Raw genomic sequence first — 14,585 nt, 5'->3', positions numbered from 1 at the left:
CTGGCATCCAACCTCCTGACTGTCACACCCCATTTTTTCCCTGGCAGTCTTGAGTAGTTCCATCTCCACGGAAACCACCTCCCATATCCATGGCAACAAGCTCCCAGTCAGAAATAGGCTGCTATGATTACGGTACACGTCGTCTCAGCGACCCAGGGAGTCTGGGAAAAGGGGTTGGAACGTAACGTCTGAGGATGAGAGAGAAAAGGCAAAGGAAGTATGGAGAGATTGAGAGGAGGAGGAAGATTGATGAACACGAATAATGAAGAAGGAAAGAGAAGAAGCAAAGGTAGGGATGTGGAGAGGATGCAAAATTATGGAGAGAAAGGACAATAGAAAAGATGGAGACTCATTTCACTACACTCATCCCCTCCCACGTCTTCATTGGTAGCTTACAATCTATCTTGTGGAATGGCAACAAAATTGGGTTAGATTAAGCCAAATACAGTGTCACATCTAATGAAGCCACAGAGTCATTAATACACACATCTGATGGTGCAGCGGACTGAAGCGGACACACTAATTAAACAAAATCCAATCATTCTGCCGAATTATGCCCCCAAACGAAAATAGGGTAAAAAAAGGGAAACGCTTGAAACATGGAAAAAGACCACAGTGGCTGTGAAGGGTTTATCTTGGCTTTGTAAACATAATGTGTCTGGCTGAGAAATCAGAACAAATACAATTAGATATCTTTCAATTGATTCCCCTAATAGCCAATGATTGCCACCAGAAATTTGAGGAAGCTGTTTTCTAATCAAAATGCTCAGAATGGTGAATAGCCTCATATTTGCAGTACATATAGTATGTTTTGATCATACAAACAACGTTTCAGCTAGTAGCTATCATACCACAGTATGTTACCTCACTGTGGGAGCAACGTAATGTAAAGCAATGTCTAGTGTCTACAACAAGAATGCCGTCCATATGGGCATAGTGACCTGGTAAAGTGGCTGAACCCTTTTTAAGGGAAAAAGCTCATACAAATGTTTAGCATTTTAGATGAATTCTATTGTTTTTCAAGTGCCCTAGTTCTGATCCTCCTATCATTCAATATTTATGTCCAGCTTCAGGCCTATTGTGGATTAGATTAGATGAGTTTATTACAGCGTCAGAGGGAATGTCCATAGGGGAGCAGCAGGAGGGGAATGAAACAATAATAAATAATTTTGCCATGATGCTCCTATACTGCGTGATGGAAGTGATGGAAGCGGGGAGAACAGGCCGTGGCTTGGGTGGCTGAGGTCCTTGATGATCTTCTTTGCCTTCCTATGACTTCTGGTGTTGTAGGTGTCCTGGAGGGCAGGCAGTGTGCACCCAATGGTGCGTTCGGCTGAGCGAACCACCCTCTGTAGAGCCTTGCGGTCAGCGGAGGTGGAGTTGCCGTACCAGGCTGTGATGCAGCCTAACAGTATGCTCTCGATGGTGCTCCTGTAGAACACTATGAGGGCCCTCAGGGACAGGCCAAATTTCTTCAGCCTCCTGAGGTTGAAGCGTCGCTGTCGTGCCTTCTTCACCACAGTGTCTGTGTGGTTTGACCATTTCAGCTCCTCTGATGTGTACGGCGAGGAACTTGAAGTGTTTGACCGTCTCCACGGCGACCCCGTTGATGAGGATGGGGGTGTGCCCATCCTGGTTCCTCCTAAAGTCCACAATCAGCTCCTTTGTTTTGCTGACGTTGAGGGAGAGGTTGTTTATCTGGCACCACGCCGTCAGAGTGCCTACCTCCTCTCTGTAGGCCATCATTGTTGGTTGTCAGGCCTATTATTGGGGCCGGCCCATCAGGAAGTCCAGGACTCAGTTGCATAGGGAGGAGTTCAGTCCCAGGGCCATGAGCTTTGTGGTGAGCTTAGAGGGCACTATGGTATTGAAGAACACGCTGTAGTCAATGAACAGCATCCTCACATATGCATTCATTTTGTCCAGGTGGGTGAGGACAGTGTGCAATGCAGTGTGCAGTATAATCCGTGATCGTTAGAAGCCCCTGCCACATACGCCTCGTGTTCGACCCACTGAATTGCTCCTCCACTTTGTCCCTATACTTGTGTCAAGCATTTCGCTACACCCACAATAACATCTGCTAAATATGTGTATGTGATCAATAACATTTTATTTTATTTGATCAATCTGCATAGATCGTATTTGTACTGTTTAACCATACAATTGTCCCCGGTCACCTTGCCGTGTTTATAAGCAGCCTCTCTCTTCTTCAGTTTCCCTACAAGGCTCGCCGGTTTTTGATTCGGGTAAGTTTTGAAAGACACCATCAGTATCACATCCTCTATGCATTTTTTTTTTAATCCAGTGACTGAGTCAGCGTATTCATTGATGTTATCCCCAGAGGCGCCCCGGAACATATTCCAGTCCACGTGATCAAAACAGGCTTGGAGCATGGATTCTAATTGGTCAGACCAGCGTTGTACAGACCGGACTACCGGAACTTCCCTCTTGAGTCTTTGTTTGTAGGTTGAGAGGAGCAAAATGGAGTCGTGGTCAGATTTGCCGAAAAGAGGACGGGAGAGGACCTTATACCCATGTCGAAAAGGCGTATAGCGGTGGTCAAGAGTGGAATTTCCGCTAGTTGGACAGTCAATGTGTTGATAGTAATTTGGGAGCACGGACCTCAAACTTTTGTTAAAGTCCCCCGTGACAATGAACGCTGCCTCCGGGTACGAGGTCTCCAGTTTGTTCTGGGTCCAATGAAGATCTTTGAGAGCTTTTTTGGTGTCGGCTTGGGGTGGGATGTACACAGCCGTGGCGATAATCCATGAGAACTCTCTCGGAAGGTAAAAAGGGCGACATTTGATGACCAATTATTTCCAAGTCGGGAGAGCAGAAGCTTGCAAGTTTCCCCCATCGCACCACTTGTTACTGGTCATGAAGCAGACACCACCACCTTTCTTCTTGCCAGAGAGAGCTCGCTTCCTGTCCGCTCGATAAACTGTAAAAACCGCTGGTTGTATATAATCCATTTGGATGTCGAAGGAAAACAAAGTACGTTGAATAATCTGATGTCCTTCTGAAAGGAGATGCTTGCTCTGAGTTTGTCAAGTTTATTCGCAAACGATTGTACTGCCAACATGAGATCTTATTCTCAATCCAAGATCCAAGAACTTGTTTCCACAAGTGAAAAGTGATTACATTGATATTCTCTGGATTGAAGCTTAAAATCAATTCATCAAGAGAGTCTCTTTCTATTCAGGTTATTATTATGACAACTTATCTAGTTTTCATTATAATGAAACGTTATCCAGTGACTAAAAATAACGAGTGGCTAAAAGTGTGACTGTGGTCGCCAGTAATGCTATCTCAAGCAGAATCTTCACAGGTGTGTTCTCTGATTACCGCAGCGCTATCAGTCTGGAAAGGATACCATTGAAGCTGTTTTGCCCGAGGGGCGTTGCACAAAATATATTCTAAAGCGATTGGATCATCTTCAACCAGTCACAGCGCCGCATTTTGCGAAAGTAAAACAAGCACTTGCCTTCTTTCCAGAGAAAGTTATATCGAGCACCAGCCCTGCCCATCTCAATCAGTACTATAGTGGTGATGCTTTGCCAGGCTGGGCTGGCTCTTATGGATGGTCTCTTTGTTTGGCTGGATGGTCTGTGCTCGGCTGACCAGAATAATGACTATGCAGCAGAGCAGAGCAATGTAGCACAGAGTAGAGCAGAGTAGAGCAGGGCAGAGCAGAGCAGAACAGAGTAGGGCAGAGTAGAGCAGAGTAGAGCAGGGCAGAGCAGAACAGAGTAGGGCAGAGTAGAGCAGTACCAGTACACAGACCAGCGGTGGCGTGGTGGGATAACCCTGACTGCAGCATCGCACAGCCACCAAGCCTCTGTCTCCCTCTGCCTACTGCACACACACAGATCACCGGCTATAAAAAGACAAGGGCTGCATGCCTTACGTAACTGCAAAAAAGTCCCAGCCATCAATATTGCATTAGGGAGAGGAGGATGGAGAGGGAGGGAGGGAGATAGGGGGGTGGAGGGAGGGTGGGAGGGAGGGAGAGAGGGAGAAGAGAGAGAGAGATAGGGAGAGATGGAGAGAGAGAAAGAGAGGGAGAGGCAGCAAAACAGAGAGTCTGGTAGGGGGAGAGAGGGAGGGATGAAAAACAAAGATGGTGATTGAGGGAGAAGGTTGTGCGATGAGGATACAGAGGCCAGTAGAGGCCAGTCCCTCACTGTACTGTCCCTCCACACACCAACCCGCCTGCCCGGTCATCTGTAAATAACCCATTAACAGACTTCTGAATGGGGATGTATGGGTTGAGTAAGGGAATGTGAGGGGTGCAGACAGACAAGCAGTATACTAACGACTTCCACCATTTGTCAACCAAAAACACCTGTGTTATCAAGGAAGGAGGAACAGTGTCTCTACAACAACCTTACACTGCAGGGTGGCAACTTAGCTAGCAGTCCTTGGAATCTCCAACCGAGAAACCAAAGTAAGAAGGACCAACACAGAACAGTACAGTCTCTGAACTAGGCCAAACTAACTCTCAACTGAATGAGCAAACTAGCCAGAAAACGTGCCAACTTTTTCCTGACATGGACAATATCTCAACAACTGTGAGAGGCAAAGTAAAATAAATCTTGAACATTACAAAAACCTGTGGCAAACATTTGTACCAAATGAGGAAAGAAATAAATACTGGATTTCACATCATATTATTCCACTGAGGAGAAATCTAAATATGCAATAATGGAAATGTGACTCACCTATTTAGCATCATCATCATCAGAGCCATCATCAGGAGATGCAGTACATGTGGGTGAGAGAAAAGACAAAACATAGCTGTCAGTCATTTCAGTTCGCTTAATCATGCAAACATTTACATGACAACTTGCACATCGAGCAATTTTTTATTTTATTTTTTATCTCCAATGAAAAATTGCCTTAAAGTAAAATGTGCGTGTGTTTTAAAAAGGTGAAATTGCATAACTAAGAATTCCAGCCAGGAACATTTTGAGATGTTCAAAATGGTTCTGAAAGTGAATTCACATACACAAGTAGAAAGAGAATGTGAAAGAAAAGCAGTTAGTGACTCCTCAGTCAGCTCATGGCTATTTGAGGAATTAAAAGCATAATTTAGTCAGGGAGAAAGCAGTCTCTTGAAAGAAAGAGAGAGAATCACACTACAAACCAACATCCCTTTGATTAGAGAAGAAAGGTTGAGTCAATGTCAAAGAGTTAGGGTGTATAATTACTCATTGCAATTTAGGATAATGCCATTCAGGGGGGAGAAACCTAGCTAATTCTATCCCAAGGAGAGTGGAGTCACTCAAGAGTCACACACACAGTAATCTACAGAGCAAGTAGAGTAATTAGTATATGATTACAGTGTTAGAAAGGAGAGAGATAGGAGGTAAAACGAGCTGGGCTGGGCAGCTGACACAATCAGGTAAGTAGACAGACACATAGCAATGAATGTGTTATTATCATGATCATCATCATCATAACAGCACTACAGAGACAGGCCAGACAGTCAGTCAGGATAGAGGGACTCAAGGCCCAGCCATTAGGGACTCAGTCAGACGCAGTCAGATTAAAGAATAGTGGTAATTAGTTAGCATGTTACTAATAGTGCTATTAAACACATAATGGCCGAGCAACAGCAGGCCCAGTCCACAGAGAGAGCCATGCACTATAATGTCATCATTCACCCGCATACTGATAGATAGATATGTCCCCTCTTCAGTGTCACCAACCTTCCAGCAGGGGGGACTCTGGCAGCGGTGGCTCCTGGTGCTCTGTGAGTGGCAGTGCGGTGGGGATAAAGGGCAGGGCTGCAGGGTTGAGGCCTGAGCCCACTGCAGGGCGGGGACTGGGAGTGTCGTGATCAGGCTGGGAGGAGTGGCTAAACAGTGGAGGAGGAGTGCTCTGGAAAGAAGAGGTGGTGGTGTTTGGAGGAGGGCCCTGGGGTGTGGTGGTCTGAGACTGGGCCTGTGGCTGTGAAGCAGGAGTGCTGGCTGGGGGGGTCTGCAGGACAGAGTCTAGGAAAGAGAAGGTCTGTGAGACCTGGGGGCTGAAGCCTGGGGAGCTCTGAGTGCCCAGCTGCCTCTGGTCAGTAATAGATGCGTTGGCCTCAGGACGGCCATGATCAGAGGAGGCTTTGTCAGTAAAGGACAGAGCTGCCTCCTCCTTCTTGGGGGCTAGGACATCTTTAGTGGCTAAGGGAGGGGGCATTTTAAAGTCATCAATACACATGGGTTCATAATGGAGGGGAACAGAGGCAGTGTTTTTAATGGGAGCCTCAGCCTCCCAGTCCACATTGAGCTTGGCTGGAGAAGGTTGCTCAAACATGTTCAAGTTACTAGTGGAAGTGTCTGTAAGGGCAGGGTCCTTGTTGAGGATGTGACTGGGCTTGGGGTTCTCAGTGACGGGTGGGGCAGTGGAGGTGAGAGAGAGTTTGGTGTCCTCTATAAAACTGCTAAAGGGGTTAGTCTGGGGGTCGGCTATGAGGGAGGAGATGTTCTCTAGGGTTGAACTTAAGGGACCAGAGGCCATCACCATTGCAGACACCGAGGCTGGGGTGGCATGGGGTGTCATGGGCTCCTGGGGTGTTGGCCCCCACTCCTCTGGCAGCTTCATCCTGCTCTTATTCTTCCTGCCCCTAACCCCACCCCTCCCTCGGATCTCACACTCCCAGCTCTCCTCCTTGCTCGGGGAGGACGGGCTCAGAGGGCAGTCCGAGGCTCCGCTCTCTGTCTCGCCTTGCTCCTCCTTCGAGTCCGGAGCCTGCTGCCTGTCCATGAAGTCATACACCTCCTCCCTGGACCTCCTTTTCTTTTTCTTCCTCTTCTGCTGCTTGCTGCTGCTGTTGACCCCCTCGGTCCCACTCTCGTCCCCAAGGCCAGTCTGCTGGCTGTGGGAGCCGTGGGGGCTGAGGGGGTCGGAGTTGGGGCTCTCCTCCACTGAGTCGCTGGGGGAGAGGGTGAGACCCTCTGAGGCTTGTAGCCCAGACTCACCACCTGCCCAGGGGTTTGGGTTTGTCCAAACTTTTTGATGAGCAGAGAGGAGGAAGGAATGTCACTACTCATTGTAAAGAAGACCAACAACCAATTGGCAATCATCTCCCAAACAATCTGGGTATATCTTATCTGCTCATAGAAATTCATACCTACATTTATGAAACTCAACGACTGAGTAGAAAATTATATTTTAAACTACAAATAAAAACTATTCAATAAATCAAATTGTGACTTGAGCTTTGAATTTCTGTAAGTTACTTGAAACGGTGCCTGAGGAAGGCCCATAGCATCATCAAGGACCCCACACACCCCAACCACGAGCTGTTCACTCCCTTACTGTTGGGCAGACAGTATTGTCATGACTGTCCTGTTGTGGTGTAAATGGGCAGATCAGGTTTACAATGGATAAACTTCTACCAGACCCCTCTCACCCGCAGAGGGGAGGAGGGAACTGATGTGGGGTCTTTGACACCTCACGCCCTGTCGGAAGTTTAAGCAGGAGAGGACTCTCTCTTTACCCTCTAGTATTGGTGAAAGGAATGTTCCTTTGTCTAACAGACTTTTCCCGCCTAAATTCTAATGTTCAAATTATGAATACTGAAACAATATTTATAACATATGAACGTGGGGAATGGTCAGAGGAGGTCTATAGAACAATATTGTCAATTGGGTTCCTATTTTGTGATGTCATTAAAAATGGTATGAAGGAAATACTGTAACTTGAAAAGTATACACACTATATATGTCAAGTTTTCATCCTTTACGTTGTTTATGAAATATGAAGACTGATGAAAGTGTTTTTGTTAAGATAGGAATGTGATTTATAGTTTTTGATAATACTTTGCACAAGTAAGTAGCCACGCCCCGAGGGAGATCAGTGAGCGTGTCAGCATGACAGTTACGACCCCTTTAACCAGAGTGTATAAAGGGATGGGTTAAGAATTAACATATCAGACCAGAAAGCATGAAGCGGTCGCTACACACTTGAAATGGTTGGAACTTTGAACCTCAACACGAGGTAAAGAAGATAACCTCACCTCCCAGACTCGAACATTGCCAGGCTGCAGCTGTGCGTGTAAAGTGGTTCAAACTCTGACTATCAACACGAGGTGGAGAGAGGAGAAAACTCCCCTCTCAGACAATCACTTGTACAGCTAAGAAGAAGGACATTGTGACCTCTTGTGGACAATCAGAGCCTTACATTCGAGGAGACACAGCCAAACCCTTTCCAAGAAGGCTTGGTGTCGACAGAGATAAACTGAGAACTAAGGCATTCACACGTAATTACATTCATGATTTCTTACTCCAAACGGGCGGTGGTTCGTGTGCAAAGTATTATGATTACTGTGAGAGTAATTTCCAAATGTATCCAAGTGTTGTGTCTCTCTTTGTCTCTCTCTTTCTCTCTACCCCACCCTCTTTTGTAACAAGCCGTCGTGTTGTTGTTAGTCCGCTGGGACCTTTCTCTCATGTATTAAGTGTGTATGTTTATTCTGTGTTATTATTTAGTTAACTAGTAAATAAATACTTAAACACATTTGTGTAGTACTGAATAATGAGTAAGGCTGGGTTTTTTGCAGATCTAAGAAGTTTACGACTGTTCAGAATGATGATATGATAAGAGGAAATTATTAATAAGTGACTGTTATCGATGTAATAGATATATATACCTTCTAGAGTTTAATTCAGTTGATGGTAACTCTTTAAACAACCTCTTCCGTGGTGCCCCAAATCCTAATGAGTTAATTGTTACATGATTCATTTAATCGAGTAACAATTAAACATAGTTAGTTGGTCCTCCGTAGCTCAATTGGTAGAGCATGGCGCTTGTAACGCCAGGGTAGTGGGTTTGATCCCCGGGACCACCCATACGTAAAAATGTATGCACACATGATTGCTTTGGATAAAAGTGTCTGCTAAATGGCATATTATTATTATTGATTTGATAAATAACAGTCATCAGATTAATGAAAGTCACGTCACGACAGTATCGCAGCATGAGGTCAGATAACAATGAACAGTTTCTATCTACAAGCCATCAGACTGCTGAACACTTGAACTGGACTGACCACCTGCACTGACTCTCCGCACCTTAGCGCGCGCACACACACACACACACACACACACACACACACACACACACACACACACAATTGCTGCTACCACTCTTATTTACTATTGCTAATACTGCACAATTGAAACAGTTGCCCCCAAGCCCACCTTTATCTAATACATGTGTAAATAATGTACTATAAATTGTACTTTCCTGTATTATACTTATGCTAAAATGTTTATTTTCTACTGAGCCATTTACTTTATGTTCGTATTCTTATATTTTATTATTTCTTATAGTTATTGCATTGTCGAGAAAGAACCTGCAAGTAAGCATCCTAATTAATCTTGAAACTTAAATAATATTGACACAACCGCCACTATCCTTTATTTACGGCCTGGCCAGTAGGCTTATAGAATGTGACTTTTAGGCTTATGGATTACATGTTAGCCTTAAGAGAGACAGTTTTTTTGTTTGCAATGCTCTGAGCTTGCAGCTGATTGGGTGTGATTCTCTCTGGCAGGGCAGGGGGAGAATGGAGATTGGCTGAGACTGAGCAGTGTGGTGTGTACTGTATACTTGACAGCACATCGCATAAGCAGATGAGCATATGAATGAATGTACAAGTAACAGACATGCTGCAGAACAACAACAGAGGCAGGTCACATAGACAAACACAGACAAACAATGAACCCAGAGGAAGGGGTCATGTGACATGGAGAACCTAGTACAAACACACTGAGGAGGAGAATGTTAGTAGTAGACCATATTAATGCAAGAAAATCTAATCATAAAATCATAGTTCATACACACTTTAAAAACATACATACATGAATAAATGAAAGATACTGTACACACAAAAACATACATCGCATGCACTTTTTTAATTTTGTGATAAAGACATTACAGTGGGCAATCCTCTCTCCGTCCATGTTTTTCTGTTAATACTGATGGGTAGTACCACCCCAATACTTGTCATGACAGGGCAGAGAGAAATGAAAAATAATAATACCCTCCCCTCCCCAATCGTTAATGATAATGGCTTTTTCTAAATTGAGTATCCTTGCCCTCCTCTCTAATTGATTGATGTGCTATTTTCCTCAACGTCCTTTATTGATTATGTTGCCATAAAAAACACCTTTGTGCAGGAGATCCGGTAGCATTATCATCTATGTTTCATGCAATATTGGTATTTAAAAAGTAAAGAGTACATCATAGTCCAAAGCCTCAGCCTGGCCTCCTGCCTGAAGGCACATTACTCCTAGTCTATGTGGTTGCCTCACTCAGAGAGCAGTATCAAAGGTGAGGAAGGAGCTCATGATAAATCTTTTAAGAAAAATCCTCTATTCCAAATATAACTGAGCGCTTAAATTAGGCCTCAGGGAGATTATCTAAGGAAATATTTTTTATAAAGAGGGTTAGGTATCTGTCACGCCCTGGCTCTGGGGACTCTAGTATGTTGAGCCAGGGTGTGAGTTTTCATTTGTTTATGTTCTAGTTGTTGTATATCTATGTTGGCCAGGGTGGCTCCCAATCAGAGACGGCTGTAGCTCGTTGTCTCTGATTGGGAGTCATACTTAGGTAGCCGTTAGGCATTCATTATTTGTGGTTTCTTGTTCTTATTTGGTTTGTGTTAAACCGTAGACATCACGTTATCGTCTGTTGTTTTGATCGTGTGATCATTCTCTAAATAAATATGTTCACCCTCAACGCTGCGCCTTGGTCCTCCTCCTTAGACGATCGTGACAGAAGAAACCACCAAGATGTGACCAAGCAGCGTGTCCAGGAGCCATCGCCAGGGAGATCCCTAACAGATCTCCTTCGCCTCCTCGACTGGGTCAAGCCGAGTGAGGAAGAGAAGGGCTTGACATTGTGGCAGAAGGGAGAAAGGCTGGCGAGGGACATGGAGACCTGGTCCAGGGGTAGGGGAGACGGCCAGAAAATTTTTAGGGGGGGGCTAACGCCGTGGACGACGGGCCAGCAGGAGACCGCGGCAGAGCGGCCCAGCGGATTGGCAGAGGAGGCCGCCAGGTTACGGGGGCCACTGGTCGAAGAGGGGGTGGAAGATGTAGAGGCACGGCGAGAGGTACTGGCGTGTGTTGCCAGTCCGTCCGGCCTGTTCCTGATCCCCACGTAGGGCCAGTGGTGTGTGTTCCCAGTACGGTCCGGCCTGTTCCTGCCACTCGCACCAAGTCTACGGTGCGCATCGCCAGCTCGGCCCGGCCCATTCCTGCTCCCCGCACCAAGTCAGTGGTGCGTTTCGCGTCAGCCCTGTCCGGCCCGTTCCTGCTCTCCGCACCAAGTCTGTGGTGCGCGTCGCCAGCCCAGTCCGGCCCATTCCTGCTCCCCGCACCAAGTCAGTGGTGCGTTTCGTCAGCCCTGTCCGGCCCGTTCCTGCTCTCCGCACCAAGTCTGTGGTGCGCGTCGCCAGCCCAGTCCGGCCCATTCCTGCTCCCCGCACCAAGTCAGTGGTGCGTTTCGTCAGCCCTGTCCGGCCCGTTCCTGCTCCCCGCACCAAGTCAGTGGTGCGCGTCGTCAGCCCGGTCCGGCCCGCTCCTGCTCCCCGCACCAAGTCAGTGGTGCGTTTCGCCGGAGCTAGAGCAATCCGCTCCACCAGTGTTCAGTTCAGCTCCGGTCAGCAGGGCCAGACCGGACCAGGGGTACTTTGGGGGGTTAGAGAAGGAGTGGGGGTCATGTCCGGAGCCGGATCCGCAGCCGAGGCGGAGTGCCCACCCGGTCCCTCCCCTGTTGTATTTGGTTGGCGCGGCCAGAGTCCGCGCCTTTAGGGGGGGGTACTGTCACGCCCTGGCTCTGGGGACTCTAGTATGTTGTGCCAGGGTGTGAGTTTTCATTTGTTTATGTTCTAGTTGTTGTATATCTATGTTGGCCAGGGTGGCTCCCAATCAGAGACGGCTGTAGCTCGTTGTCTCTGATTGGGAGTCATACTTAGGTAGCCGTTAGGCATTCATTATTTGTGGTTTCTTGTTCTTATTTGGTTTGTGTTAAACCGTAGACATCACGTTATCGTCTGTTGTTTTGATCGTGTGATCATTCTCTAAATAAATATGTTCACCCTCAACGCTGCGCCTTGGTCCTCCTCCTTAGACGATCGTGACAGTATCTCATCACATAATTATTCTTGCTTCTCAAACAAATTTGATAAAGTCTCATAAAGGTCTGAGGTATTGCATAATAAACCAAAGAAGAGATGGCCGAGGGCTGGAAAGGTCCAGAAGGTTGTACCCTGGTTGTCTGAGAGTGAAACATAATTTAAGCCGGAGCAATACTGGATTTCTGCTCCGATGGCCGCCCCACTAAGAAACAACTAATACCACTAGCTGGCTTTTAACTACAAGCTCTGCATTTAGTTTGAAAAATAAAACAGAGGTAATATACAGTATCTAAAACCTTCCCTTTGGATGAAGATGACTGAAGTCTGGCACTTTGAGGAAAAAGTGACGGCTACAGTTTACCCTGTTCACGGTCAAATTGAAGCTCTATCATCATCCAAACTTATTTGATTTCCTAACATTTGATACCGTGTTTTAACTGGTGACTGGACCTCTGGACATCCCACGCCAGGCCCCCCACCTAGCTGCTCTGTGTGAGACAACCTCTTACCTGCAGAGTTGTCTTGGGACTGGGTGTTGTGGCCTGGGGCAGAGGGGTACGGGTCATTGGGCTTAAAGGGGGCCTGGGACTGCTTGTGGGGCTCAGAGTCAAACAGAGGAGCGGCTTTCTTAGAGTTGCCCATAGGAGGCATGCCTGTCTGGAATGGAGCCATGCCCCCCATACCTCCTGAACCCATGTTCATATTCATCATCCCTGGCTGGGAGAAACCTGGGAGTGGAATTAAGACACCCAGGTTAATACTACATTTCATGTTATAACTACTCTATTACACAGGTTATTACTACTCTATTGTGCTATAAGACACAGTAATAAGCACTACATGCTGGTGTTACATAAACACTGTACAGTATTGCTAAGCAGTACCCATGAGAGGGTCTGGTATGTTGCTGTCCTTCATTCCTTTGTTCTGGTTCCCCCACTGATCACCAGGCATCCCCATCATACTAGACACTGGGCCTGGAGATGAAATAGGGGGAGAGAGAGAAAGAGAGAGGGGGGAGTGAGAGAAAGAGAGAGAGAGAGAGAGAGAGAGAGAGAGAGAGAGAGAGAGAGAGAGAGAGAGAGAGAGAGAGAGAGAGAGAGAGAGAATATCAGGGGATATCAGATGTCAGTTACCAATGACAGATGAGTACACCACAGACACAAATCAATAGCCAGGCTAAAAACCCCAAAGGAGATGGTAATCACATTCACAGTCACATAACTCAGTTAACTCTCAGTCAGCCATGAAATATTAATGTCCAGATGGTCAGAGAAGACAACAACAAGAAGACAACAACAACAGCCTCACTTTAACTAGGTGTCCTGCAACACTGTAATGCCCAGTTTACACTGCTAAGAGTGCCCAGGCTGTGCCAGGGATACTTGGAAAGGAAAGGGAAAGGGGGATACCTAGTCAGTTGTACAACTGAATGCATTCAACTGAAATGTGTCTTCTGTATTTAACCCAACCCCTCTGAATCAAGGGAGCTCTAGGTGCCTAGAAAGCTTAGTAGGCTATGCCACAGAGGGATCTTTAGCATCTTAGGCTATTGATGATGACAGAATCGAAAAACACTAATGGCAGTAAAATATGTTCAGATATAGAAACAGTGGAAACCTGTCCTTCCACAAAATGCCTTTTCACTGCCTTTTTGACTTGTTGAGCATGCATAAAACACTAGAGGAATAGAAACGGGGAAAAAGGACTCACCTGAAATGTAGTCAGCATTGAAGGCAGACTGTTGTCCAGTTGGACAGGGACGTTTTTCTCCCATTGGTTCCTGCCACTGCATCCCCGTCCCCATCTGTCCTCCTGGCATCATACTGGAGCCTGCAATGAAGAGAGGCAAAAAACTGAACATCAACATCAGGACTGAAAATCAAATGTCAAACACAGGACCATATGACCATGTCATGTGACCATGTTAGCCTAAAGCACCTAGCTCTGTTGCCCCCTGCCTTAAAGTTAAAGTGACACATTTGAGCAAAGGCGATGGCGCTTTGGGGGCCTTTGCACCCTGTCCGGAAATTAAAGGGGAAAGAAAGTTTCAAAAGTTTCACAGGTATGATATACTATCTTTGGTGGATACAGTATCACAAGTATCCACCAAAGACAGTATAGATAGGAATTCTAGTTCTAATCAGCCTCTCAGTCGGTCCGTCATTTTTCTCGGTGGGGGTACGCCATTTTGCCTGGGACCAGCTCCTGCTAGTGCAAACTGGTGTAGATCGCCTGTCTGGCGTCCTAGAAGAAAACTAAAAACGTCTACTTGGAAGTAGAGTCTACTCTCTATGTTTACATCAAACATTTTCAGTTTCATGACAGTAGTTTAAATTAATGGGAAACGTAATGGTAAGTTTCTCATTCCTCTACAGTTTGACTAGATAACATTACATGCTGCTGTTTACATCCTACATTTTTTGCCAGCTAGCTATGCGGTGGT

General features: G+C 46.2%; 1 protein-coding gene across 6 annotated transcripts in view; it reads right to left on the bottom strand.

The window, feature by feature from the left end:
* LOC121535281 (microtubule-associated protein 4) overlaps positions 1-14,585 on the bottom strand; it is a 65,038-nt gene that overhangs the window by 28,121 nt on the left and 22,332 nt on the right. For 5 of the 6 annotated variants that reach the window (XM_041842172.1, XM_041842173.1, XM_041842175.1 and 2 more), the window contains exons 3-6: positions 13,853-13,972; positions 13,024-13,116; positions 12,649-12,867; positions 5,712-7,001 (exon numbers count right to left, since the gene is read on the bottom strand). In XM_041842172.1, the coding sequence (XP_041698106.1) occupies positions 5,712-7,001; positions 12,649-12,867; positions 13,024-13,116; positions 13,853-13,972 (1,722 nt within the window). The remainder of the gene's footprint in view (positions 1-5,711; positions 7,002-12,648; positions 12,868-13,023; positions 13,117-13,852; positions 13,973-14,585) is intronic. The other variant, XM_041842177.1, reaches the window with a different exon arrangement.

Source organism: Coregonus clupeaformis, chromosome 21 (genome assembly GCF_020615455.1).
Source record: "Coregonus clupeaformis isolate EN_2021a chromosome 21, ASM2061545v1, whole genome shotgun sequence".
Taxonomy (NCBI): Eukaryota; Metazoa; Chordata; class Actinopteri; order Salmoniformes; family Salmonidae; genus Coregonus; species Coregonus clupeaformis.
The sequence above is the reverse complement of the archived record's forward strand: the minus strand, read 5'-3'. Positions and strand labels throughout refer to the sequence as shown.